This window comes from Lissotriton helveticus, chromosome 6, assembly GCF_964261635.1.
Source record: "Lissotriton helveticus chromosome 6, aLisHel1.1, whole genome shotgun sequence".
Lineage (NCBI taxonomy): Eukaryota > Metazoa > Chordata > Amphibia > Caudata > Salamandridae > Lissotriton > Lissotriton helveticus.
Genome location: NC_136067.1, coordinates 1,643,735,818 through 1,643,762,700, shown reverse-complemented (window position 1 = coordinate 1,643,762,700; position 26,883 = coordinate 1,643,735,818). Strand labels below are relative to the sequence as shown.

General features: G+C 43.7%; 1 protein-coding gene across 4 annotated transcripts in view; it reads left to right on the top strand.

The window, feature by feature from the left end:
- Positions 1–25,983, top strand: part of CCDC88A (coiled-coil and HOOK domain protein 88A) — an 822,041-nt gene extending 796,058 nt beyond the window's left edge. For 3 of the 4 annotated variants that reach the window (XM_078649496.1, XM_078649495.1, XM_078649493.1), the window contains 3 exons: positions 12,898–13,351; positions 24,387–24,489; positions 25,048–25,183. In XM_078649496.1, coding sequence (XP_078505622.1) covers positions 12,898–13,351; positions 24,387–24,451 — 519 coding nt within the window. In that variant the 3' untranslated portion in view covers positions 24,452–24,489; positions 25,048–25,183. Of the gene's footprint in view, positions 1–12,897; positions 13,352–24,386; positions 24,490–25,047 lie in introns of all 4 variants that reach the window. The other variant, XM_078649494.1, reaches the window with a different exon arrangement.
- Positions 25,984–26,883: the final 900 nt, after the last annotated feature.

Sequence of the window (26,883 nt, the reverse complement as noted above, 5' to 3'; positions counted from 1 at the left end):
ATCCCCGAGTGATGTGGTGGTATCCCCGAGTGATGTGGTGGTGTCCCTGAGTGATGTGATGGTGTCCCTGATTGATGTGGTGGTGTCTCCGAGTGATGTGGTGGTGCCCCTGAGTGGTGCCCCTGAGTGATGTGGTGGTGCCCCTGAGTGATGTGCTGGTGTCCCTGAGTGATGTGCTGGTGTCCCTGAGTGATGTGGTGGTGCCCCTGAGTGATGTGGTGGTGTCCCTGAGTGATGTGGTGGTGTCCCAGGAGTGATGTGGTGGTGTCCCCGAGTGATATGGTGGTGTTCCCCGAGCGATGTGGTGGTGTCCCCCAGGTGATGTGGTGGTGTTCCCCGAGTGATGTGGTGGTGTCCCTGAGTGATGTGGTGGTGTCCCTGAGTGATGTGGTGGTGTCCCTGAGTGATGTGGTGGTGTCCCTGAGTGATGTGGTGGTGTCCCTGAGTGATGTGGTGGTGTCCCCGAGTGATGTGGTGGTGTCCCCCGAGTGATGTGGTGGTCCTGAGTGATGTGGTGGTATCTCCGAGTGATGTGGTGGTGTCCCCGAGTGATGTGGTGGTGCCCCTGAGTGATGTGGTGGTGTCCCCGAGTGATGTGGTGGTGTCCACGAGTGATGTGGTGGTGTCCCCGAGTGATGTGGTGGTGTCCCCGAGTGATGTGGTGGTGTCCCCGAGTGATGTGGTGGTATCCCCGAGTGATGTGGTGGTATCCCCGAGTGATGTGGTGGTGTCCCTGAGTGATGTGATGGTGTCCCTGATTGATGTGGTGGTGTCTCCGAGTGATGTGGTGGTGCCCCTGAGTGGTGCCCCTGAGTGATGTGGTGGTGCCCCTGAGTGATGTGCTGGTGTCCCTGAGTGATGTGGTGGTGCCCCTGAGTGATGTGGTGGTGTCCCTGAGTGATGTGGTGGTGTCCCAGGAGTGATGTGGTGGTGTCCCCGAGTGATGTGGTGGTGTTCCCCGAGCGATGTGGTGGTGTCCCCCAGGTGATGTGGTGGTGTTCCCCGAGTGATGTGGTGGTGTCCCTGAGTGATGTGGTGGTGTCCCTGAGTGATGTGGTGGTGTCCCTGAGTGATGTGGTGGTGTCCCTGAGTGATGTGGTGGTGTCCCTGAGTGATGTGGTGGTGCCCCTGAGTGATGTGGTGGTGTCCCTGAGTGATGTGGTGGTTTCCCTGAGTGATGTGGTGGTGTCTCCGAGTGATGTGGTGGTGTCTCCGAGTGATGTGGTGGTGTCCCCGAGCGATGTGGTGGTGTCCCCGAGCGATGTGGTGATGTCCCCGAGTGATGTGGTGGTGTCCCCAAGTGATGTGGTGGTGTCCCCGAGTGATGTGGTGGTGTCCCCGAGTGATGTGGTGGTGTCCCCGAGTGATGTGGTGGTGTCCCCCAGGTGATGTGGTGGTGTTCCCCGAGTGATGTGGTGGTGTCCCCGAGTGTTGTGGTGGTGTCCCCGAGTGATGTGGTGGTGTCCCCGAGTGATGTGGTGGTGTCCCCGAGCGATGTGGTGGTGTCTCCGAGCGATGTGGTGGTGTCCCCGAGTGATGTGGTGGTGTCCCCGAGTGATGTGGTTGTGTCCCGAGTGATGTGGCTGTATACCTGAGTGACATGGTGGTGTTTCCGAGAGATGTGGTGGTGTCCCTGAGTGATGTGGTGCAGCAGCACAGAGACTGAAGCGAAGAACACGCAGGGTTAAGTGCTACAAAGCACGTTCAGTTTATCAAAGCACAGAACGATGGAGCCGGGGAAAAAGCAAGGGGAAACCGGAAAACAAAGCATTTACAATGCAATAGGTCTCGCATTATTAAAGTTTGAGCTATTGGCATTGCTAAATAATGCAACACCAATAGCTCAAACTTTAGTAATGCGAGACCTATTGCATTGCAAATGCTTGTTCCTTTTCTGAGGTCAAGTGTTAACACACACAACCACAACTCCCGATGTCCAGTGTACGTTCTGCTGAAGTCACTGCCTTCAAGACCCAGAGACAAGGAATGGCAAAAGTGGGGCCAGTACGTACCAAACGGTGAGTCAGTGGTAGAATGTTACAGTGGTGTAATGAAGAGGGGGGGGGCAAACTCCATGGGGGCCCTCAGCACAGTAGCCTGGCCTGAGAGCTACTGAGTGAGTCCAGAGGAAAGCCCTCTATGTACTTTTCAAGGGGGGGGCCTCAAGTTTCTTTACACCATTAGGTAGAAAATGCGGACACCCCTGGGAACATCAAATAGACTACATTCCTTGGGCAATCGAAGTAAACTGGCTCGGCATTGCTGTGCCGGGGGGTACGGGGGAGCAGCAGCCTTTAAAGTCTGATGCCGAGGCACAGACAAATGGTGGTGCGCGGAGGGAAAGAGGCGAGAAGTGAATGGATATAGGGCGAGAATATGGGATTAGCAACTGCATGGCCTGGGAAGTGAATGAAGATCAGGGAATGTAGGTAATATAAGATAAGAAACGCCCAGATTAATAGTGTTAAAGAAGACAAAGGAAAGAAATGCAAATTAAGTAGTAAAAGAAAGGAATGGCATAAAAACAGTGGCAAGGAGAGTGTGTGAAAAAAGTAAGTAGTGGAAAACCAATCAAATCAACATGAAAGAAATGGAAGATGAGAAAGAGATTGAAAGAAACTCGCAGTTAGAAACCAGAAGGACTAAAATGTAAAAGAAAAAAACAGATATTACGAATGACAACATAAAATAGTGGATGATGGGAAAAAGGTTAGCATACTAATAAAAGTAAGAAGTAAAAAACATACGTTGGGGGTGGAAAGAAAGAAAACTCGAGGGCACGAAGGAAAAGGAATTAATGAAAAGTTTAAACTGTGAGGGATGTGCTCGGCATTGCTCAGCATTGCTGTGGTGGGGGGGCGGGGGAGCGGCAGCCTTTGAAGTCTAATGCTGAGGCATAGACAAATGGTGGTGCGCGATGTGCACGCGGGGGGTGGGGGAGCGGCAGCCTTTGAAGTCTGATGCCGAGGCACAACCAAATGGTGGTGTGTTATGTGGCTGGCGTGCACGCGAATAGCTCACATGAACTGTATGCGATCCGCAGCCGCTTTGGTAGACTTTTTTTTCCGCTTATTATAATCTCGCTGGAGCAATGCGCAAGTGCATTGGCTCAGGTGAGACCTAAAAATGAACTTAAATAAGTAAGATACTTGCTTGAATAAAAGAGACCAGAAAATCATTGCTCCACATGGAGAATTAATAAAGATATTAGTTTCCTATTTTTGTTTGGCCCTGGCTAAGCCCATTCAGTTGTTTTTGTACACCAAGGTTTATTTAGATTATACACAAAGTGATATTTATTGTACATATTTTTTAATTCAGCATTAACCTGATACATATTTCATAAGCTGGTAGACCACGTTCTACTGACAGTAACTTTTCAGTGTGTTATATATAGTTTGCAGTGACCAATAGCCTAGAGAAGAGTAAAAAGATAACATTTAATCTAGTTATCCGGAATTCTCATAAACCCTCCAGTAAGTATTCTCCTACTCCTACCCACCAACTTTACAAACCTATTCATTGCGAAAATAAGTCGCTAGTTTTCGTCATAGCAGTGTCTCATCAAACAAGTTCCAGACCCTGATACTCCTGGACTAGAAGGGCCATCATGCTATCTCCCTGAAAGAATAAAGTTTAACATATTGTTCTAAGCCAAACCTTTCCTCTGGAATCTCCCCCAAAACAATTCATGAACACCAGCCTACCACTGAAAACGTGATCCTCTAAACCCTCAGCCCTTTGGTAATTCCAGGAACTCACCAAGAGCAAATGCATCATTCCCACATAAGGAAAGATATGGAGATGGACCAAAACGCATGACAATTTCACTTAACTCAAAGCAATCCACTCTGCACTCAGACTCTTCACTTCCGCCAAAGCAACCTTTTACAAAACCACCATTAACCAAGACTCCAATGAATGATTTAATGGAATTTATAAAGCACTAATAACTACCCAGCAAGGGCGTTCCAGTGTTAACCTACATCCATATTGCTGATAATACATTGAAATGTTAGAGAACAGGAATGTTTCGATTTGTTTCCTAAACAGACACTCTGATTCAATGAGAGGGGCCAGGCGCTTACTTCAGGCTTTTGCTGACAAATAGGCGAAAGGCCTGTTGCCCATCCTAACCTTCTTGAACTTGGGACTTTGAAGGAGGTTAGAGTTGTAGGATCTCAAGCATCTGTTGATGACGTATCATTTAAATCTGGCTGTGATATATTTTTAGCCTAACCCATAGAAAGCCCTGTGTATTAGCATTAAGTATTTGAAAAGAATCCATTTTTGCAACAGGAGCCAGTGCAGTTATTTTAAGTGAGCTGTCAGATATGTGTGATAAAGGAAAAGCACTCTTCAAGGCAGTAAAGCACAGTGTGAGTCCCTTCTGAACTCTCCACTGCTGTAGCCAAATGGCAAGTACAATTCTATCAATCACTTTTCCACTAAGAAGGTAAATAAGATCAGAACACAAATCAGCAATACCAGACAAAAAACTACAATGCTTCCAGTCCTTTATCAAAAACTGGACAATCTTTAAACTTCTCTCATCCTTTGCTGAAAAAGCCTACTCTGAACTCAGAGGATCCCACCAACTAGTCCCGCCTTTACCCCTTCAATTACCCAAAACATTCTTGAGAAAGGACTCAATATTAGCCTTCAAAACAAATTTAGAAACAACAACCAGGTACTTGGTTACCATTCCTACTAGAGTTAAAGCACTGATACCACTACCATGCAGGTATTTAATACTGCCTTCCTGTTTATTGATACCAATAGGTAATTCCTCCTCATCTTACTTGATCTTTCTGTAACCTTTGATGCAGTGCACTACCAAGCACTGATCAAGACATTGGAATCAGGCATGGACTTCAGCGATATGGTTGGGCATTGGTTCACTTTCTACATTCCCACGTCCCACCAAATCACAAAGATAGAAACCTCAAGATGCTGGGAACCCCTTGTTTGATTGAAATACCCCAAGACTTTACTCTATCCTTATCATCTTCACTCTGTACGTGCACCCTTTTTCTGATGGATACATCTGCCAGTGGATTCCTCACCTTGTGAATATCCCCTATGCCAGCAGTATTCGGTAATTTTTTGTAGCCCTCCACACCAACGAGGACGACGTCACAGAAGCCTGGCTCCGCTCGCGACTCCACTGACATCACTGGAGCCATAAGAGAGCCTCGTTGGCGTGATGACGTCAGTTCCCTTTTTTCCGCGCCATCGACGCTAACGGTTTTCTTAGACTTTCCATAGTTTCACTTGATACTTTGTGTCTCTGCTTGTATTTCTGGTCTTCTTCTTCCTGTTCCTTTCAAGGATGTCATCGAGGAAGTCGGGATTCAAGCCCTGCAGGGAGTGCGGAGGACACATGTCCATTACAGATCCCCATAAAGATTGTGTCTGGTGCCTGTCATCGGATCACGACTTCAAGGGATGCGCCTGCTGTAGAAAAATTAACCCGAAGGCGTTAAAAGAAAGAGAAGCTAAACTCTTCATGGCCAAGATGAGGAAGGAAAATAGAGGTAGAAGAAGGTCGAGGTCGTGCTCCAGGTCGAGGTCGGAGTCGAAGTTGGGACATGCTTCAAGAGCAAAGAAGCATAAGAAGAAGAGTCATGCTTCAAAACGCCATTCAGATAGAGATACGGCGCCGAAGTCAAACTCTCCAGCTCCTCGACGCCATAAAGACTTTGTGTCACCTTCTCCCTTGAATCAGGCTTCTCCTGTGAGATCGGCTTTGCCTGCGGCTTCTCCAGCTAGATCTCCGACGCCTGTTCACTCACCGACTTCGGAACATTCTCCGGCTCCAGTGGAAGAGGTTCCTGTGCCGGATGAGCAGTCGACTCCATTGGCCCCGCCGTCGGCGCCGTCTGGCCCGAACACGGTAATGCCTACACTGGAGTCTGTCCCGGGGGCCTACCCATCTTTCCCTGGCCCGGGTCAAGATCCTGCGCATTACCTTAATGCTATGTATGGAGTCTTCCAAAGGGCTATGTACCCCTCTGGAGCACCTTCGGGTCCCATGGGTCTATTGGCGTTTAATCTGGGGGTTCCTCAGGCCTATGCCCAGGCCCCCTTCATGCCATTTCTTCCAGCGGCACCGTCTTGGCCTTTTCCCGGCGCCAAGGACGTCAATGCCGTTTCCCTCATCTCAGCTCGACCTCGGTCGGCGCAGGCTGTGCCTCCGGATCTGTGTACGACGCCGGTTCCGGATCCATCGGAGTCATGCTTGGCTCCACTGACGCCGATACCCAGAATGAGATCTAGGAGAGAAGCTCAGAGGGTTCTGGAGGAGCAGAGGTTTCATTTGGAAGAAATGGAAGAAGGTCAGATTCAAGAATCAGATGACTGTTTTGGAGAATTGAGAGAGGCAAGTGGCCTTGATGTGTCTCCAGAGTGGGAACTTTCGCCTACATCTCATACTCCTTCAAAGGATGTGGTTCCCCACCACACAGTAATAAAGAAGGCAGCAGAACTTTTAGATCTTCAGCTCCACACAGCTGAATTTAAATCAAACATCTTGACAGAAGTTCTTCATTCGCCTTCTTCTGTAATAGAGCCTCTACTTCCATTCAATGAGGCAATCACTGAGCCTGTAATGGAGGTTTGGCGTAAGCCCTTTTCGGCTCTGTCTGTTTCTAAATCCTTTGCCAAGAGATACAGGGCGGCTCCAGGGGATCCAGACTTTTTAACATCCCATCCTTCTCCTGAGAGCCTAGTGGTCCAAGCTGCCTGTTCAAAAAGATCTTCTGGTGCCTTTCCACAAGTTCCTGGTGATAGGGAATCAAAGAAACTTGACCAGTCTGCTAAAAAAGTGTTTTCCTCGGCAAGCTTGGCCCTAAAGTCCACTAATGCCACCTGTCTTTTGGGTCGCTATATCCATGCTCTAATGGACTCGGCGAAACAACTTGCCTCTAAATTGTCCGAGGAAGACAGACACAATTTTAATGAGGTTCTACAAGACACTCAAGCGGCTGCACGTCAGGTGATTCAAAGTGGTTAAGAGACTGCTGACTCTGTCGCCAGGATCATGGGATCGTCTGTGGCTACAAGAAGAAGTGCATGGCTTAATTCATCAGAGTTCTCCCCAGATGTACAGGCAACGCTTTTGGACCTCCCTTTTGATGGTTCTGGTCTTTTTGGTAAAAAAGCGGATGCAGCTTTAGAAAGGTTTAAAGACAGTAAAGCAACAGCCAAGTCTCTGGGTCTTCAGGCTCAGTCTAGAGGTTCCTCGTTCAGGAGGTACAGAGGTTTAGGGGGGTCGTCTTTTCGAACCTACAGACAGCCGCTGCAGCAACAGCAGCAGCAAAACACCTTGTATAAGACCTACAGGGGCAAAAACAGAGGTCGTCCACGAGGTCCCCAGCCCTCCTCCTCTTCCTCCTCCTCTACCTCCCCCCCCCTCTTACCACAGCAAAGCAGCCCTAGAACCACCATTCTGGATCATGTTGGTCCTGTGGGGGGTCGGCTTACTCATTTTCTGCAAGATTGGGAATCGGTCACTACAGACCTTTGGGTTCTCACTCTTGTGGAGAATGGGTAGGCTCTTCCCTTTTGGGAATTCCCTCCAAATTACCCTCCTTGCCAAGGGGCTTGCTCGGAAGACCACCTTCTTCTCCTACCGGAGGAAGTCCTAACTTTACGGAAAAAAAATGTGATAGAGGTGGTGCCAGAGCAGGAAAGGGGTCAGGGATGCTACTCCCGGTATTTCCTGATACCCAAGAAGGATGGCAGGCTCCATCCAATCCTGGATCTCAGGATCTTCAACCTTTTTCTGAAGCAAGAGAAGTTCAAGATGCTCACCCTAGCGCAGGTTTTTCAAGCGCTGCAACAGGAGGACTGGATGGTGTCGATCAACTTGCAGGACGCGTATTTTCATATCCCGGTCCTGAAGTTGCACAGGAAGTATCTCCGTTTTACGGTAGGGTCACAACATTATCAGTTTGCGGTTCTCCCGTTTGGACTTACTACTGCACCTCGAGTCTTCACCAAGGTGATGGCAGTGGTGGCAGCCCATCACAGGAGATCGGGGATACCAGTTTTCCCCTATCTGGATGACTGGTTGATCAAAGCAGAGTCGCCAGTCCTGAAGGTCCTTCGCCTGCTCGGTCTGTTTGCTTCCTGCATTCTGTTGGTCAACCATGCACGCTGGCACATAAGGGCGCTCCAGTGGTGCCTCCGCAGACAGTGATATCATCACAACGGAGATCTCAGGGAGTCTGTGAGGATCTCCAGAGAAGCTGCAGCGGATCTGTCTTGGTGGAGCGTGGAGGGCAATATGTCTCAAGGAAAGCCCTTCCATCTTCCTCCATCGGTTGCCACAGTGATAACGGATGCCTCTACCTCAGGGTGGGGTGCTCATCTGGGGGATCTGGAAATCAAGGGAATTTGGTCTCCAGAGGAAAGGTTGCTTCACATCAAGCTTCTAGAGTTGCGGGCGATTTGTTTGGCGCTCAAGACCTTCCTCCCTTCCCTTCACGGTCAGTCGGTGCAAGTCCTGACGGACAACACTACCGCGATGTGGTGTGTCAACAAGCAGGGAGAAGTGGGGTCGCATTGTCTCTGCAGAGAGGCTTTGCGTCTCTGGTCCTGGGTTCAGGACCATCAGATTTGTCTGATAACAAATCATCTGGCCGGAGTTCTGAATGAGCGTGCAGACAATCTCAGTCGGCAGTTCTCTGCCGACCACGAATGAAGGCTACATCCGGAGGTGGTTAGTCACGTCTTTCGGACGTGGGGAATCCCTCAGGTGGACCTGTTTGCTCACTGCCCGTCATTCTGCAGTCTCCAGTATCTGATGCGGGGAGATTTGGGAATCACAACTCCTTTACGCGTTTCCTTCCATACCCTTGATTCCTCGGGATCTGAGGAAGATTTGCCAAGACCGGGCTCAAGTCATATTGATCGCCTCGGATTGGCCAAGAAGGGTGTGGTACACAGATCTTCTCCACCTCTCCTTGTGCCCTCCGCTCCGTCTCCCTCTCAGGGCAGATCTCCTCTCGCAGTTGCAGGGGCAGGTTCTACACCCCCACCTCCAGAGCTTGCACCTTCATGCCTGGAGATTGAACTGTGCAATCTGAATTCTCTCTCCCACCTGATGTGGTGGATGTTATTCTTTCGGCCAGGCGACACTCCACCAAGACTATTTATTCTTGTAGGTGGTCCAAATTTGTCTCATGGTGTGGAGAGAAGTCTATTGACCCCTTGAGGGCTCGCTGATCCAATATCCTTCAATTTGCTCTTTCTTTGGCCCAGCAAGGTTTTGCTGTGGCTACTGTGAAGGGCTATTTATCGGCTTTGTCGGCGTTCCTTTGTGTGCCGGATCAGCCGTCTTTGTTTAAATCACCTATTGTGTTACGGTTCATTAAGGGCCTTACCAACAAGTTTCCGCCCACTACATTTATTGTGCCTCAATGGGACTTAAATCTTGTCTTAACCTACTTGATGGGTTCTCCTTTTGAGCCCTTGCACAAGTGTCCCTTGAGACTGTTGTCTTTTAAAACAGTATTTCTTGTTGCCATTACCTCGGCAAGGAGGGTAAGTGAGCTTCAAGCTCTGAGTTCGAAACCCCCGTTCTTGACCATTCATGCTGATAGAATGGTACTCAGGACCAGGGCTGCTTTTCTGCCTAAGGTGGTAACTCCCTTCCATCTGGGGCAGTCCATTACCCTTCCTACCTTCTATCCTCCCCCTCATCCTTCCAAGGAGGAGGAGTGGCTTCACCGCTTGGACCCTAAGAGGGCGGTGAGTTTTTACCTCGATAGGACTAAAGACTATTGTGTGGATGACCAGCTCTTCGTGGGCTTTGCTGGCTGCAGGAAAGGCACCGCGGTGCACAAGCACACCCTTTCCAGATAGATTATCTTGTGCATCAAGATCTGTTACTCTTTGGCCGGTAAGGAACCTCCAGAAGGTATAAGAGCTCATTCTACTAGAGTAAACTCTTCTACATCTGCCTTATCTAGGGGTGTTCCTGTAGAGGACATTTGTAGAGCGGCAACTTGGGCCTACCTCCACACTTTTGCAAAGCATTACTGCTTGGATTCCGAAGTGAGGAGGGACGGTCACTTTGCGTGCTCTGTCCTTCAAGATTTTCTGGTATAGAAGGGTGGACACCCTCCTCCGGGAGTGGGGACTGCTGTGGGACTCTATTCACAAGGTGAGGAATCCACTGGCAGATGTATCCATCAGAAGAATAAGTTACTTACCTTTGGTAACGCTTTTTCTGGCGGATACAGTATCTGCCTGTGGATTCCTCACTGGCCCTCTCGCCTCCCCGTTGTCCACCCTTGTATTCCTACAATGTTGATATTGTCTACTTTTGCTTTCAATGGAAGTGTTTTACTGAATTCTTTTCACACTATGTGTGTTGGTTTGAATACTGTGTACTATGTATACTGTACATATTTGTGTCGGTCCGTCTGTGTGCCTCGAAGGCACAGAAAAAAAGGGCGGAACTGACGTCATCACTCCGACGAGGCTCTCTTATGGCTCCAGTGACGTCAGCGGAGTCGCAAGCAGAGCCAGGTTTCTGTGACGTTGTCCTCATCAGCATGGAGAGCTACGAAAAATTTCCGAATGCTGCTGGCGCAGGGGATATTCACAAGGTGAGGAATCCACAGGCAGACACTGTATCCACCAGAAAAAGCGTTACCGAAGGTAAGTAACTTGTTCTTCACTGACAGTAGCATCAAGATCCCTCAGTACACCAACAAAACCCATTTCTACCTGAAAATATCCATTGCATTCAGCGTTAATAAACCTGCCTGTGTTTCATTCAAAATGTGATATATGTTGCCTACCGTAAACTCAGCACAACCTAGACTGAATACCTCCTCAGGTAACACGCAACCACAAATTGAAATGTGGCTAAAACTAACCTGGTTGGTTTCGGAACCCCCCTTATACCATTGGCAAAAGTCTTGAATTTACCCTCAGCTCTAATCTCTCCTTCATAGAAAACATATCAAGGAAACCAAAAGAGCATGGTACCAGCTCTCCATACAGAAAATGAAGCAGTTGCTCATAGAATCCAGCTTCAGAACACTAGTCCAAATGATACTGGCCTTTCTGATAGGCATCCTCCTTGCTGTAGCACATCTTATCAAAATAAGGAAGAGGTTCAACCAGATCACACCTACCCTGAAGGACCTACACTGACTCCGTATCCAAGTGTCCTCATATTCAAAACCAACTGCATCATATACAAGGCCACCAAACAGGTCACCTCCTGTGCACCTGTACAAGAAAATGACACTTTAGACATGTATCCAAGAATCCCATCAGACTGGAGCTAAAACTGCAAAAATAAAACTGAAAACAAGAATACAAACTGGGATCTGGAATAACATCCTTGCTAACATTAACCTACCTCAACCAACTATAATTCAGTGTCTGATGTCTTGCATTTTCAGAGACTACCACATCTCAAGATAATAGGAGTCACCTCCCCCAAATATGGTACCTCGTTGTGAACAAGCCTAAATCCTACCTGAGGTTTAAGCCATGGGTTACTGCATGATTTACATTATTCAAATACCCATACATACATCTGCTGCTTTTCTATAGGCTTATCAGTACAGGCCCCGCTCGGTGATTTCCTTTTTGAAGTAACCCGCAGAGCCTACTCTTGAGTATCGTAGTGATCTGTCAAATTTTTGAAGGCAATAGTTAAAAAGGTGCTCTGTGTGCTGTTCTGCTTTTGAGCCCTTGCAAAGTTTTACTGTCGGGTACCCCACCCTTAAAATTATTTTCTTCGTAGTAATAGCTACAATCAAGTGCGTGGTTCAGTCACAGGCCTTGTCAGCGAGTTTGCCATATTTAGTCTTTTCCCAAGACATATTGGCTTTTCACTGAAGGCTTTCTTCCTTCATAAAAAATGGTGATTGAATTTAATTTAAATCAGTCTTTTGAATAGTTAGCTTTCTTCCAACCACTATACTTTAAAGGGTGAAGGCAGGACAGGTTGGACATTTCCAGATGTGGTTAGTAGAGAATAGACAGATAATTTTGTGTTGCCTCCGGGAGTGGCTTCAAGAGGGTGTGGTTTACAAAAGACAGAGTTTTAACCTTGATAGTTGCATACATCTGACAGTACTGGATAATATTTCAGAGATAAAGAATCTACAAAGCGAATATTCGCCATTAGAAGAAAGTATTATCAAGTTAATTGTGTTCTATCTGCAAATTCTTTATCGACTGCCCACCTCCCCTTACAGTTCAAGTGACAACAATAGGGCATGAAACTTCCAAAAACGTAGGGGTTCTAGTACCATTCTCATACTTGATATTGTCACTTGTAGTCAATATTGTCTGCTGCCATGTCAATACCCTGGACATAAGTGATGAAACCTGGCACTAGATTCTAGGTTCTTAAACTACAGCTGTGGTGTATCAAAGCTAAAAAAAATTTTACTCTGCTTACTCAGTACCATTACCAAAGATAAGTAACTTATTTTTCTTTCCCAATGTGAGTTCTTATGTTTTGGCTTTATTACTGTGGCACCAGTTCAGTCTATGTAATCTGGAAATGTTAATTCAAAATTCCCTTTGTAGCTGTGAACTTCTAGATGTTTGTTTGTGTAACTCCAATGTTCTTTTTAATATGGTGCATCTTTTCAGCTAACAGCCCAAATAATTGCCTGTATATTTGAAAATCAGTTTTCAGCAGTTGTGCACGATGACACTATTTATGCATTCCTTTTTCTTTACATTTTCATGCTTCTGTTTTTGTTTATTATTGGCTAACTGTAAAGTAAACCTCTACCTTCGCTCCAAAAAATTAATTTGCTAAATTAAGCTTAATTTATGTTCACACAAGTATAATAAACATCTGTTGTCAAGATCTTGTAACATCTGGTTCATTGTAATGTTTCCCATCTTTAGTCTGCAAGTCAGGAAAATCTTTTAGAAGAAGTTATGAAAGGCTTGTCGGAGTCTACTGAATTTGTGATGAAAGAAAGGCCAGCAACACTGCCAGCGAGATTTAGTATTTTTACATCAAGTGATAGAAATCGAACCAAGCCTGAACAATATGTAAAACCAAGCCTTCGCACACCAGAAGACACAAACAAAGCAGGGTCTCCGATTCAATATTCACCATGTACTCCGGGAAAGGTTACGCCAGAACACGAACAAGCAGAGACAATGCACTCACAAAGACATTCAGAAAGTAGTAACCAGTATGCAACATTACCGCGTGCAAGCAGTGTTATCTCCACAGCTGAAGGTCCCAGTCGAAGGACAAGTATTCATGATTTTTTATCTAAGGACAGCAGACAACCAGTATCGATTGATATTTCTCCAACTACTGCTGAAACCAGTCTTCCTTCACCCTCTAGTGAGTACTCGGACGTTAAGCTATCTCCTTATTCTCTTGTTGATACAGTGTGTCCTAGAAATTCCCCCGGTCAACAAGTTGCATGGAATGCAGTTCCAACTATGTCCTGTGGATGTGAGTCAGATAATGATTTCTGTAATGTGAGTCACATGGAATGTTCTGTTTGTGAATTAGACAGGTTAAGCAGTCCTTTGACTGACAGCCCCCAAGCCGCTACATTTCCAGATATATTGTTGTTCAATGAAAAAGAGATGACATCAGGAAGTGATCAGAGGCCGTGCGCTCTACCTCACATGTCTCATCCTTTTGTTTGCCTAAATACACAGTTGGTGAGCACTATCAGTGGGATACCTCAAAGGACTAAATCAAAAGAAACAGATAAAGGTTGCGAATTTCCAGTAAAAGCTATCCAGACAAATAATGAACAAAACACAGACAAAATGGTTGAACTTGCACTACAGAACACAATAGGAAGCAGTAGTGAACTTAGTGTTTGTACCAATGAATCAGAGTCTCAGCTTATGATGTCGGAGGATAATCAAACTGTTTGGTATGAGTATGGCTGTGTGTGAAAATGCAAATTATTGTTCATTTAAAGAAAAACTGATCAGTGTTCAACTGCGGTAGCTGTTTTTGGTTATTATTTGATTGCTTTCTTAAGATAAATTATATATCCATAACCTGTGAGTTATCGGTCTTCTACCACATGCTTAAAGATAATCTGTAATGGTCCAACTACTGTATTCTTTTTGCATTTAATTGACCAAGCTTTTAATTCCTATTGATGCTGTCTAGACCCATCATCTGATGAAACTGCTGCATAATATTTCACACCCACCAAATCACCAAATAACATATTCTATTTTATATTATTTTGTCAAAAACAAAATAATGGAAAACTTTGAATGATAAAAAAGATGTGTTTTTTACAAATGCTGCGATTTATATCAAGATCAGCATACAGAGTGAGTCCATGGAAGAAAAAATAAGGGGCCAAAAGATGAAAAGAAGAAATCCAGTACATTATTTAAACTGGTTACTGTCATACAATGTTTTAACCCACAACAGACATTTGCACTTACTATTTAAAATTTTAAAAATACTGTCTGGCTTCTGTTGAAAGAAATGTGAACAATGTCTCTAATATTCATCACTTCCTTGCTTTTAGGTGCCTTTGCAACTTGTTTTTCCTGAATGAAAATGAATGTATAAAATGTATCTCACAATAGCCTGCTTATTGGTTCACTAAATTTACTCTGTACTTCTTATTTTTAGAAGATATACGTGATGGACTCGGATGCCATCATAATATATTTCTGTTGCATCTCACGCAGTATGCATGTACTTTGTAGTTTCTAGATTGCTGGAACACATGCGACACTGCACCAAACAACCATACCGGGGTATTTTTGTGTTTTGGTGCCCAAATGTAAATTCCAAATCTCAGCAGCCTTACTCCAATAAGCTGTTTGTGGTTATTTGTGAGTGTTTCAAGGGGGTAGGCTAGCAAGTAAAAGTTATTTAAAATGATCTGTTTAATATGAACATTTTAACTCATGATAGCAACTTATGGTTACAATTTTTGATTGAATATGCTTGCAACTCCTAAGAGGGGAAGTTGCACTTGATGCACTGTTTTGTAACCTTTAGTGTCTTTTCAAGATCCAAAAAGGTCGAGCACATTCTTAAGATTGTTGTAATCAATGCTCAAAAGTATGAACTCAGTAACCAATGAGCCATTTTATCTGGTGATCGAAAGTGTAAGATGTTCTTCAGTAGCATGCATACATTTGCAATGTAGATAATTTGGTCATCGTAATGCTGGGTCCTTGGAAAAAGAATCCCCAAATTCCATAACACTTAAATTGGTTGAAGGGATTCCCTATAAAATTGGCTGGCAGAATGGCATCTCAAAACTTAGAATCCCAGCAGAGGATGTCTGCCTTCCACCCAAGTCCCAATCCCTTATGTGTCCTCCAACTCTGGAAATTGTTGATTCAATTACCTATCATCGCTGAGGCTACAATAAGGCATGTAGCCTATGTTGTTTCACCCTATCTCTTCTCTCAGCCCAGTTAGACATACAGATGACTGGTTTCAGAATTCATATGGAAATCTGCCCTATTCAAAAAAAGTCAATGTAGCTTGGAGTGTTGCATAGACGTGTAAGAGAAGAGGAAGGAAGCTGTATGTCTGAGAAACTCTGCAGTTAAAGTGTGGATGTACCAGAGGTGTGGTTGGACATTGACATGTTGAGTGAAGAATACATCTTTTTCAAAACATTCTAAGGAGAAATCCATAGATGTATTAATGTCCTTTTCTGCAGTGGCCCTTCTCAGTGTGCTCACAAATGACAAATAATAGCCTCTAAGTTCCCTGCTCCACCCTCCGCTTGCAGTAGATTATGCATTTCTTTAGTTGAAGCAGTCTACTTTTATTGCCCTTTTCAATAAAAGGGCTTTGTGTACGATGTTTGCTGATTTCATCAATACATATTAATATAAATAAATCTGAAAAGCGCCACCAAAACCTATAAAAGCAAAAGTGCATAAAATTATAAGATCAGAAACCTATAGATGATTTCACAAAATAATTTATCTTGTGCGCTTTAGGCATACTTTTTATGCGAGCTTCTCCAAGTGGGTTAATGCATTGGCTCACATGCGCTATACTGTTATCTCTAAAACTATTACATTCTGATCAGGTATTCTAGCTTTACATGGCTATATCTTGGTGTTTATCCAAATCCTCCAGTAGTACCATATTCTTGGGTGTGGGGAGTACATTGCATGTGAAATGAGGAAGGCCACACCACGTAAACACTAATCCCCTTCAAGATTGGCCATCGAACAAGTTGGGACCACAGACACATTTTCTATCTGGGGAGCACCACCTCAGTGCCAATGTTTTATCCTAGCCCTGGTTGGCATTTATAGTACTTGTAAACGCAAGAGGGCTATAAATGACACAGTGAAGCCTGTGTTCTCCAATTTATCTTTCATTAAACATTTTGCTGTGCAAAAATGTATCATACATCTCTGCACGCTTTACAAGGTGTTTCAAAGTATACCATGCCATCCAGAATTGAAAAGTCTGTCTAAGTATGACTTAGAATGTAAGGGAGTTGATCTCAGGAGAGAGTTGGTAGTGGAGTCATTACTCTGCAGAGGTTCCGCTAAGGATGCGGCATTTTAATGCATCTAAACCTGAGATATTATACATAATGTCCCATTTTGAGTAAATACGCACAGATATGCAGCTGGAGCATCATCAGAGAATTCGGCTATTCCACTCAGGCTGCCTATGGATGATTTGTTGTCCAATTTACTTGATCCTCCAGCTGTAACACAGCAGAAACACACTACAGGAATGTTTGTAGGTCTCACAGTTCGATCCTTCATGTTTGCGTCTCTGTGGTAGTAGACGTGATGCCCAAACGCGATTCAAAAGCGATTCATTAACACATAGGAAGAAGATGAAATATAACTTATTTGAACAACAGTTTAAGTAAAACAATTTAAAATACTGTAAAGGAGAGCTAGCTAACTTGCATGGGCATGTGACTTTGGATCTTGAAGTCTGTACTGTTTGTAAGATGGACTGTATGCCAGGGGTGAATGAGGTTCATTGTATTCTTCTGTCTGCGAGGGGGAGGACAATGTCCTCTGCTAGATATGCTGTAGGAGTAAGTTTGGTTAACCCCAACACTATAAGTCGGGCTTTGCCACGCAGCAGCCTGTTGAGGGCACTGCACAGGCGATGTGAGCAGCAAGAGTTGTGCAGTGTGGGATACCATGAAAGGATTTCCAACATTCTTTCTAAAACAGACAAATGGGTGTGCTGATATCAGTATTTAGTAAAGTAGGACGGGCAAGGCCAATTGTATTCCATTTATAAAAGGCTTGTTTCCTTTTGAACCTTTCCTCTTATGACCCTCCTGCTGACAATGAGAAATGCCTGGTCGTAAACCATCAGTTTCTGGGCACTTTCTATGCCAGATGGCCCAGCCTGTCTGTCTGACCATCTAGTGACTTAGTCATTAATCAGGCATTCAGTGAATGCTGTGCTTAGGTCTAATGTTTTTCTGACATTGGTGCAGGGCAGAAAATCGCAAATTAATTGATGTGGTCAATTGGTGTTTTTAATCCGGTTCTTTCTCACCTCTTTTTGTGAATAATGCAAGTAAACTGTCATGGTCCCAGTGCTCAATGTGGAAACGGGTGAAGAGTGCAATCAGCCATGATACATCTGCAGAGAGTTTGAGTGAGCAAAGCGTATTGTGCCATCAGAACATGATACAGTGTTGGCTATTACCAGAGCATGCCCTATGAAAAGAAATTTGTGGTAATGTGTTTTTTGGTTTTTGCCAGATAAGCAAAATACTGGGAAGGCCTTTAGGTAACGAGAATATATCTGGTGAAAGGATTGACTGCATTTTAGAAACATTTAAGTAGTAGAGACAAATAGCTGGTTCATTGTGTCTGTCAGCAATACAGAAATGAGTTGATTTGCTGCACAATAGTACAGAACCATGATTCACTCAACAGAGGGAGACGTTTAAAATGGGTCATCCTATTAATTTACACCTTTAGTCAGGGATACTTGTAAGGGGGAAATGTCAAGGGAAAATAGACCCTACACCTCATCCTTCAGTCACTCAGACCTCTGGATGCCAGTTAAGAGCCAGTGCTGATTGAGCTCTCCCTGAAATTGGAAAAGCTGATCTTGAATCAATCGATCCAGCAGGATGTAAAAAGGGTGTTTCTTCATCCACGACAATTCTCAAATCAAGACAACTACCAAGAAAACCTCAGTTATGAAGGGAGACAGATGCTGCAAAAACCCTTAATACAAGTAGTGCGGCTGGCAGGGTGGTTATGCAGTTCTAGTCAACAGCATTCTATTCTCCAGAAAGAGAGAATGTAAAACTGAGGCCCATTGAGGATCTCTGGGCTCACAAACAATATAAGAAGAAAAAAGCATTTAAGATGTTTTCCTTGTTAGATATTGTAATGTCATAGTGAGGAGGGGATTGCATCTTCTCTGTTCCCTTTCAGGAAGCTTACTTTCATTATTATTTTCTGCCAGTTTTACAGAAAACATCCATGGAGTATTTTCAGTGAAAGCTTTACCAATTGATGGTACTCCTTTTTGGACTAATTTCAGCATCTTATGTTTTTACTGATGTGCTGGTAACTACAAAGATGAAAGGGTGCAGGTGCACCTGTAAACTATTCTCCCTTGAAATATATCGCCTAGAAAGTGGTGGTGGTGACACTCCATAAGACCATTGCTTGCTGGGATTTTATGTACATTTTGCAAATCAAATTTGACACCAAAAAGCATGACGCATTTCATTTGTCACTTTATTTCGGTGAGGCTTTCCCACCTCGAAGAAGAAGAATTCACTTAATAAAATAGATTTCTATTTGGTTTCAGTCGGACCTCAGGGAGAAAAATATATTTCCTAAGGTTATTTGGCTTCAAGACTTTGTATACCTTGTGAACCAGAAATCCACAGATCCTTTGGGAGCCTGCGGTCATATATGTTGTTAATGACAGGCCAGTATATCATGATCTTATCTGGTGAACACAACAACCTTCTGAATTAGCAAGACTTTCGTTCAACAGATGTGATGCCCAGGTGACATAATGTGATCTCTTAGTTTAGCAGAGTGAAATGTGTGTTTTGTCACACGATATTAGATTTAGATAAAGGTCAGGTATATCTTAATATTTTGAAACCATTGACTCTTAAAATATTGTACTTTCTTTTTCACATCACTATATATTAAATCTGAAAATGGTTCTCAGTCAGTACACCTCAATAACTGATAAGTACTGAAAGGATAGACACGTATTTATCGTTAATGGTCGATTATTAAATGGCGTAGGAGTAACAGACAGGACTTCACTGAATTTTCACTTGTCTCATGAAGTGATATGTTTCAGCCAAACGCTAAGTGAACTACAGTGGTAGGGTATCTGTAAGCGGGACACCTAGGGGCATACTACTCGCCGAAAAAGCAATTCAACACCCCATCAAGGGTAGCAAGCGCTATATAAATGCAAACTATTTCCCCTCTTCTATCCCTCTACTATCCTTCTCAATCCAAATAACTGACTAACATAGCCACCAATCAAATTACTTTCATATTTCCACTATACTAATTCACCACTAATCATTTATGGGTTCCGGAGTAGGGTGCTACTCGCGTCAAAGCCCTTTTTTTGGCATCATCATGGGTAGTAAGCGCTATATAAATGCAATTACTATACAATATTTACTAATCTTTCACTCAACACTGGGTTACAAGCAAATTTGCTGTACTGCTCTGTGTGACAGAGCGAGAGAAGAAATGCTCCATATTTACAAAGAAATGTAGCATTTCAGCTCTCAGTTTGCACTGTGTGCAGCCTAGCCACCCGTGTAGCTAGGAGGGGCGGTCCGCCCCAGGCGGCACCTTATTTGAGGCGGCCGCGCGGGCGGGCCGGCACTCACTCCTGGACTGAGGAGGCCCGGCCGAGGCCCGTTGCGGCCGCGGATCATGTAGGACAACACTCGTTTCAGTTTGACCCGGCGGCCGCGTCACCCTGCCGTCAGTCACTGTGACTGTGACAGCCATCCAGCCAGCTCTTCTGATCTGAAAATAGCCAGCAGCGCAGGCAGCGCACAATTGAATAATTCATGTCAGCTGGGGTCAGGGGTTCCGAATCAATCACGTCATCATAGCTGTGTTGTTGGGGGCCCCCCACAGTCACCTCCCACTCCCAGCCTCGCTCACAGGGCCATCAAGTAGCGTGCGCTGTGCGCACAGTCGCAACCAATGACGGCCCTGTAACATTTTGGGCGGCCCTCTCGCCGCCGCGTAAGCCAGCCAGCGTAAAGCGTTACACGCTGCGCGCTCACCTCACTGCCCCTCCCGTCGTGTCGAGGAGTGAGACGACCACCACCACCATTCTTTTTGCCTGGCCTGGCCCTGCTCAGCTGCCCTGTGTTGCTCAGCTTTACAGTACTCAGTACTGTCTCTCTGTGGGCTGTGGCTGCGGGCGGCTGGCACTGCGCGACGACAGACTGAGACATAAAATAATTAATTTTCATTGAGGTGAGACTGGAGACTGGAGAGAGTCGGGTCGGGTCGAGTCCAGCCAAATGGGGGCCCGGGGCAGACATACCAGGGTGGTGGGGCTATGATGCATAACACCTAGTAGAGTTTGAGTGCATCATTTTTAAAACTGAGATAGAAACCCGCATCTCTTCTCTTACCTACAATTCTGATGAACCAAGTTGTTGTAGGACAACCTCATGACGTCAGAACAATAGCTGAGCCTTTGGGATTATGTTGACCATGCCAATTTCATATTCCTAACTGAAAATGTTTCCGATAAGTATACCTTCCTTATTTTAAGCACAGTTGACATAGTGAAAGGAGATGGTTAAATTCTATGCGGTGGACACACAGTTTAATTGTGAAGATAATGCTAGATGTGTAGGGGTGTTAACTTGTATGGAAATGGCTAACACAATCTGGTATGATCCGCTGTGTCTAGACACATTTTGAAGAGTTAGTCTAGCCCACAGAATAACCAAAGGACATCTTTTCAAAACCACATCCAGCTGACTCCAAGACCATACAGTGGTTCGTGGTCAGCAATGCAGAACAGATTTCCCAAGCTCAATTAAGGGCTGAAAAAAAAGAACACAAACGTTACTCTACAATTATGATTTAATAATGTATTCAACGGTGTATTTATTCACTTGTGTGTTCGGGGTTTATGTAAAGTCGATACTTTTCTACTGCCTCAAGGCGCATGCTTTCAGACGGGGAGCAGGGAAGTTGTAAAGGTTACATATTTTTCATTGTTTGAGGTCTATTAATGATGACATTGATTACAAATACATTGGTGTTCTGTGAAGATGGAAAAGTCTTGCGAATGAAGGCCACTTGGACAGTGGCCAGCCATTGCCAACTAGAGACCCCCATTTCTAACAAACAACCATTCAAATTTTGAGAGGAGTAAACATCTCAATGCCCATTAGATTCCCCATGTTAGACTAATGTTCTGATTTGTTACCTTTGCCTCAAATTGTAAAGCGCTCTGATATCCTTCGGGTTCAAGTTTGCGCTATATAAAACTTTATAAATAACTAAATGTAACTTTCATGATCGAGGTAACTGTTAGCAGCAATACTACGTGTCTCTCCTCGGAGACTCGGATATCTTTCAAGTGCTCACCGTCATTTTTCCCCAGCACACACCCCCTCCCCCCCCCCCCCAAGGGGCGGCAATCTGAGGGGTAGCCCCGGGCGCCACAAGCTCTAGCTACGCCCCTGAGCCTAGCACTAAAGCACGCACGCCTGCACCATAGTGCAAGGGTACCTGCATTACAGGCAGGTTTGTTTTTGTGCAGTAAGGGACACCTTCCTGCACAAAGACAATCTTTAGAGCCAGTTTCCTCTTATTATGTGTGCACACGTGGAAAGAGTAAATAACTAGGAGAAATAAAGATATTTCTCCTTGTTACAACTCACTGTTGAAAGCGTAGCATTTTGGTGTAGTATCAGGTTCACTAGCTTTATTAAATCTGAGGAATGTACCAAAATCAAGGGATGGAGCATGGTAACGCCTATGCTCCACCCATGAAACGTCTACCAGCTTAAATTGTTACGCAATGCAAGCTACTGCGTTGCCTTACATTTCTTTACAAAGCCACGCAAGGCAGCGCAATTCGTCCCTTGCATGACTTTGCAAGTGGCTTACTGAAGCGATTGTTTTGTCCTTGTGCGCCACCTGGACAACGTAAATACTTAATAAATGTGGGCCCTAATCTTGACCGACACTTGACATTTGACCTGTGTTACATGAATTTGCTAACACTATTGCCTGGACTCAGATACTAGGGCAGAGAATTTGTTATTAATATGGGTGGTGCATCACGTCTTTGACCAGCCATTTTCATTTTGCTTTCCAAGGTTCCTTTGTCCAAATTTGTACGATAATGCTGGGGAAACATTTCGAAGATGGATGATGTGTAAGGGTGGTTTTATCATTTAGAAGACAATTTATATACCTGTGGTCACACTGATGATGTATACTCTGTACCTTCTTCAAATTCTTTATAACCTGCTCAGCTCTTTTCCCCTCCTATTCTTTGGTACATCAGAATCCCTCTATGGCCCTGATTACGAGTAAAGAGGAGTCAAATGAGCGCATGCTTTTATGCATGCATTTCGATCCACATTATTATGATATGTTTGGTTTTTTCTCACCTGTTTTTCCCGGATGTGGAACAAGTAAACATGGTGTTTCTGGAAGGTAATGCTAGTCAGAAAATTAGTATGAGGTTTGTGTTGCCTCAGCAGCCAAAAGTCATTCCACATTTTTTAATTAGCGGGAAAGTATGCAATGTGAAAATGTACCCTTTTTCCCCATCTCTCCTCACTCCACCCACTGGCCCGTTTATACATTTACCACCTGCTTAAGCGATCTAAAAATACTCTGGAACACTGCACGCAAAAGGGGATTCTGTGTGGTTTTAGAACTGAAAGAATCCGTCCCACGCAGTAATTCCTCATCCCTTGGGGTCTTACACCTAATTGCACATGGAATTCGGAATCAGGCCTTCACATGCAAATACCTGAGACCTGAGTGGCATTATTGACACAGTGATACCATTTATATCTTAGGATGTCACCACTCTTGGTTTGCTTTTCTAGTGCACAGCACAGTGATAGTGAGAAGAGCTTCCAGGCTGCCAACCGACAGGGTATTTATAAATAGAGTTCATGAATCTGCAGAGGAAATCAATTATACATCAGAACCAATGTTATATAATGCTTTCCTCTTTGCTCTTGCACCGTTGCTGTTTGACAGTGGGCATATAAAAAATGGTTGATAGTCTTGCATTTTCTGTTTTGGGCAGTTTAACGTTTACACTTTCCTTAATGCGCTAAAGAGACACAGAGTAGTCTTGTTAAGGCAATCGCTTCCTTGTGTTCTCTCAGTGGCAAACTGATACATGGTTTATGCCAGTATTTTTCAAATTAACCGCATTAGATTAACTGAGTAGTGCCACTTTGCGGTCCCCATCTCCTTTAAGTTTAAGGCACCCAGTATTACAGCAGTGAAATAAAATAGGACAGCACAAACAATAATGTGAAATAGGGACATCTCTATAAAAACATAATCATTTTATAGTGAAAATTACCTTGGAAACCAAAATCAATTGGATTTGTTTTATTCTCTATAAAGAGTGTAGTACAGTTAAAATTCATCTTTGTTTTGCTTTAGAAAGGCTGCAGAGGTCTAATTTGGGCATACTTTATGCTGTGTTTTTTTAAAAAAGACAGTGACACTGTTTTTAATTTTGTAGTGCAGGCTGAGTAGCTCATCCTCCCAACTCACAATATGTAGTTGTCTTTATTATAGTCATTGCAAGGCAAGAGGAATGTGCCTTGTATTTCCACCTTATAAAATAGTTTGTGTTCTTATAATCCATGAAACAGCATTTGTTCCATGTGTGCACTGCAACCAACAGGACAAAGTTCATTGGTAGATGTAACATTTGGTGACAGAGAGCTGCTCTGGGACTTGTGGCATAATTTTATTCCAGATACTCCAGAACAGTTTGCACTTCTTGAGCAGCTCAGTTAACATTGTTGGTGTGTAACATTCTGCTGAAATCTATGACATTTATCTCCAGATTTTCTTGAAAGCTGTGACAGGCCAATATTACTCTGTTTCAATTTAAAAGTACTGTTTTGTAGAAGAAAGTTCTTTGTCGTTTCTTATAGTGCCATGCTCTCGGTAGTGTGACAGGTTGAACTCTGAATTGTGACTACTGCCATCTTTTTATGTGATAATGTTTTACTGGGGATATGTAGGTGGCCATCTGAAATGTTGAATATCACATGTACGCTGTACGTTGGATAAGGGTCTGCTACTTTTCCCATCAGGAGTTTTTTTTCCAGATATGTTTTTTGTAAGTAAATCTGTGATGTATTGAAAATTATACTACATTTTTTCTTCTGCAGGTGTGGAAGCAACACCACCAATAAGAAATTCAAAAAGCAGGTCTAGGGAGCAACAAAGCTCATAAATCTAGCCACCCACTCTGCAAGAGATGTGGGGCATGTGGTGAGTTTCCTGCCCAGATTGTAAATGAGATTATCATGGTCTCATTTACAAAACTAACTGCATTACCAGAATCCATGCACATGGCATTAACCAGTGAATTATTTGCTTGCTTGGCTGGCTTGGTGTCTTGCTTCACAGTTAAGCCACTTTGGGTTGCTATTATAAGCTTTGCCTGGGCAGGGAACATGCCACAATCTTTTTTATGAATTTAATGCCACAGATAAATGGCCTTAGAGTTTTTAAAACATTTGCTAAAAACAGTCAGTAACATAAGGCAACATAACTGCTTCCCTTGCATGGCAAAAATATATAAGAAAGTGTCTTTGCTATATTTGTTCACCGTATGTGTATTTCTAAAGAGCATTCAGTATTTTGGAATTGTGGGTGCATTCTCCTGTAATTCATCAATAGCTTTCTACCTTTCTTACCTTGTCTAACTCAAATTCTGTTGCATGACAGTATTTCTTCATTTTACTAACTTTTCTCATTACTTTTACATCACTTACCTTATCTTTCTCATACTCTCTTTCTTTTTCTTTCTGCATTCGAACAAAACAGAGAGAGAAAAGTGTCCTTCAATTTCTCAGAGAGAACATTAGTTCTGAATTGCCAAGACAGACGACCGTAGAACCGTTAACAAAACATTGGGAACTTTATCCAGTCTTCAAGAATAGTGCAGGCAAGGACTACACCTTCCTTGAATCAAGGAGCTCTTCTTGAGTCTACTGCAGAACGATGTAGAATGTCTTAAGAATTTATTGCATATTGCACTGTGCAAAGATCTCGAACTCGTGGACAGCTCTGCTCTCTCAAGGATCGGATCATGCATTTTAGTATATCAGGACAAACCCCAGAAACCGAAAATCACGTTGCCATTAAACTCGGTCACCTACCTCCTTAGAGGTGCAGCTTATTGTACACAACATTTATCAGTTTGTATTTCATGATCTTCACTTGAAACGTGTATTTGACAAAACCACCAATGTAAAGTACACAGACTTTTGCTGGCATGTTCACTGCCTTATGAAGTTAGCAGCTACTGCATGACGATGCTCTTTCATGGGACTATTGTATTGATGCCACCTTATCTGAAGAAATGTTTGATGTTTGCAAAGCACAACACCTCCTTAAGATCTGCAGTAACATAGCCCACAACTCCTTATGGTCTGCAGTAACATAATTTCTACAAGGATGTTTTTATGACATTAGCCAGGTGAATCGGATAATCATCTGAGGTTTCCTGCAACGTGTTTTTTTTCAATTAAAGGTCATGCCATACTTGTGTCAATATCAATTTATTTAAGTAGCTTTGTTTTAGTTTAATTTTTTTCATTGCTGTTTTCACTTGTGAGTGAAATAAATGCTGTCTTTTATGTAAGTTTACTTCTAACTTCATTCTGTAAGAAGACAATGTAAATAACGACACAAAGTAATATTTTACTTGACATTTAATTCTAAGAACCTGCTCATTTATTAAAACATGTTCTGTTTTGACCGCAATTGTCTTTCTTGTGTCCTGTAAAAAGCATGTTATTGGTTTTAACGCGTTTTCTGGAACACTTAGTTGACATTTGTCTAACTGATGTAGAATGTCTAGGTTACATACTGGTAACCTATATTACTCTGAATCTGGGTCATCCTAGTCAAAGTCCTTTCTTCATGAGAAGTTACCCTTCCCTCGTACAGGCTTCTATAGCCTTTAGCAACCTGCCTCAACAGATGGTGACTAATGAAGTTTTTCGTATACAACTCAGTTGCAAGTCTTTCTTACATGCAAATTATGCAGCTTGAAACCCCCACTTTTTCCATCTTCCTCCTAATACCACGCTAACTTTGATAAATACATCCTGCTGGTTGAGGAGAGGTGATATTTTAGGACTGGGACAAAGATAACTGTGGTAAATGAAGCTAGATACCACGTAGATGTTCAGTTGGTTTATTGTAGAAGAACAGCAAGAAGCAACCACGACACAAGCTGGCCAGGCACAAACTGTCACTACCTAGAACACTAGGAGGGAACAGAGCCAACAACATTCTGGAATTTAGAACACAGGTAAGAATGATGGTACAGCATAGAAATAAAAGAAGGTAATATACAACACATCTCCTTCCGTAGAATATAAAAGAAAATATGTCACAATAAAAGGAAACTTAACGCATTTAGGAAACAGTCATGAAAAGGAAACTTAGCCAAAACTAAAGAGCTAGCTGACCTAAAGAAAGCTAGCAATGTCAGCAAAGTAGTTTAAGCAATGAACCAATTAAAAGTCACCAGTGAAACTAAGCATTGAAATGGACACACGTCGCCCCTCTAAAAGAGAAAAAAAAATATTTAATCACAACAGAAATCATTAAGGTGTGCAGGGGGCCTACGGCACCTCTGAGGTCTGGAGG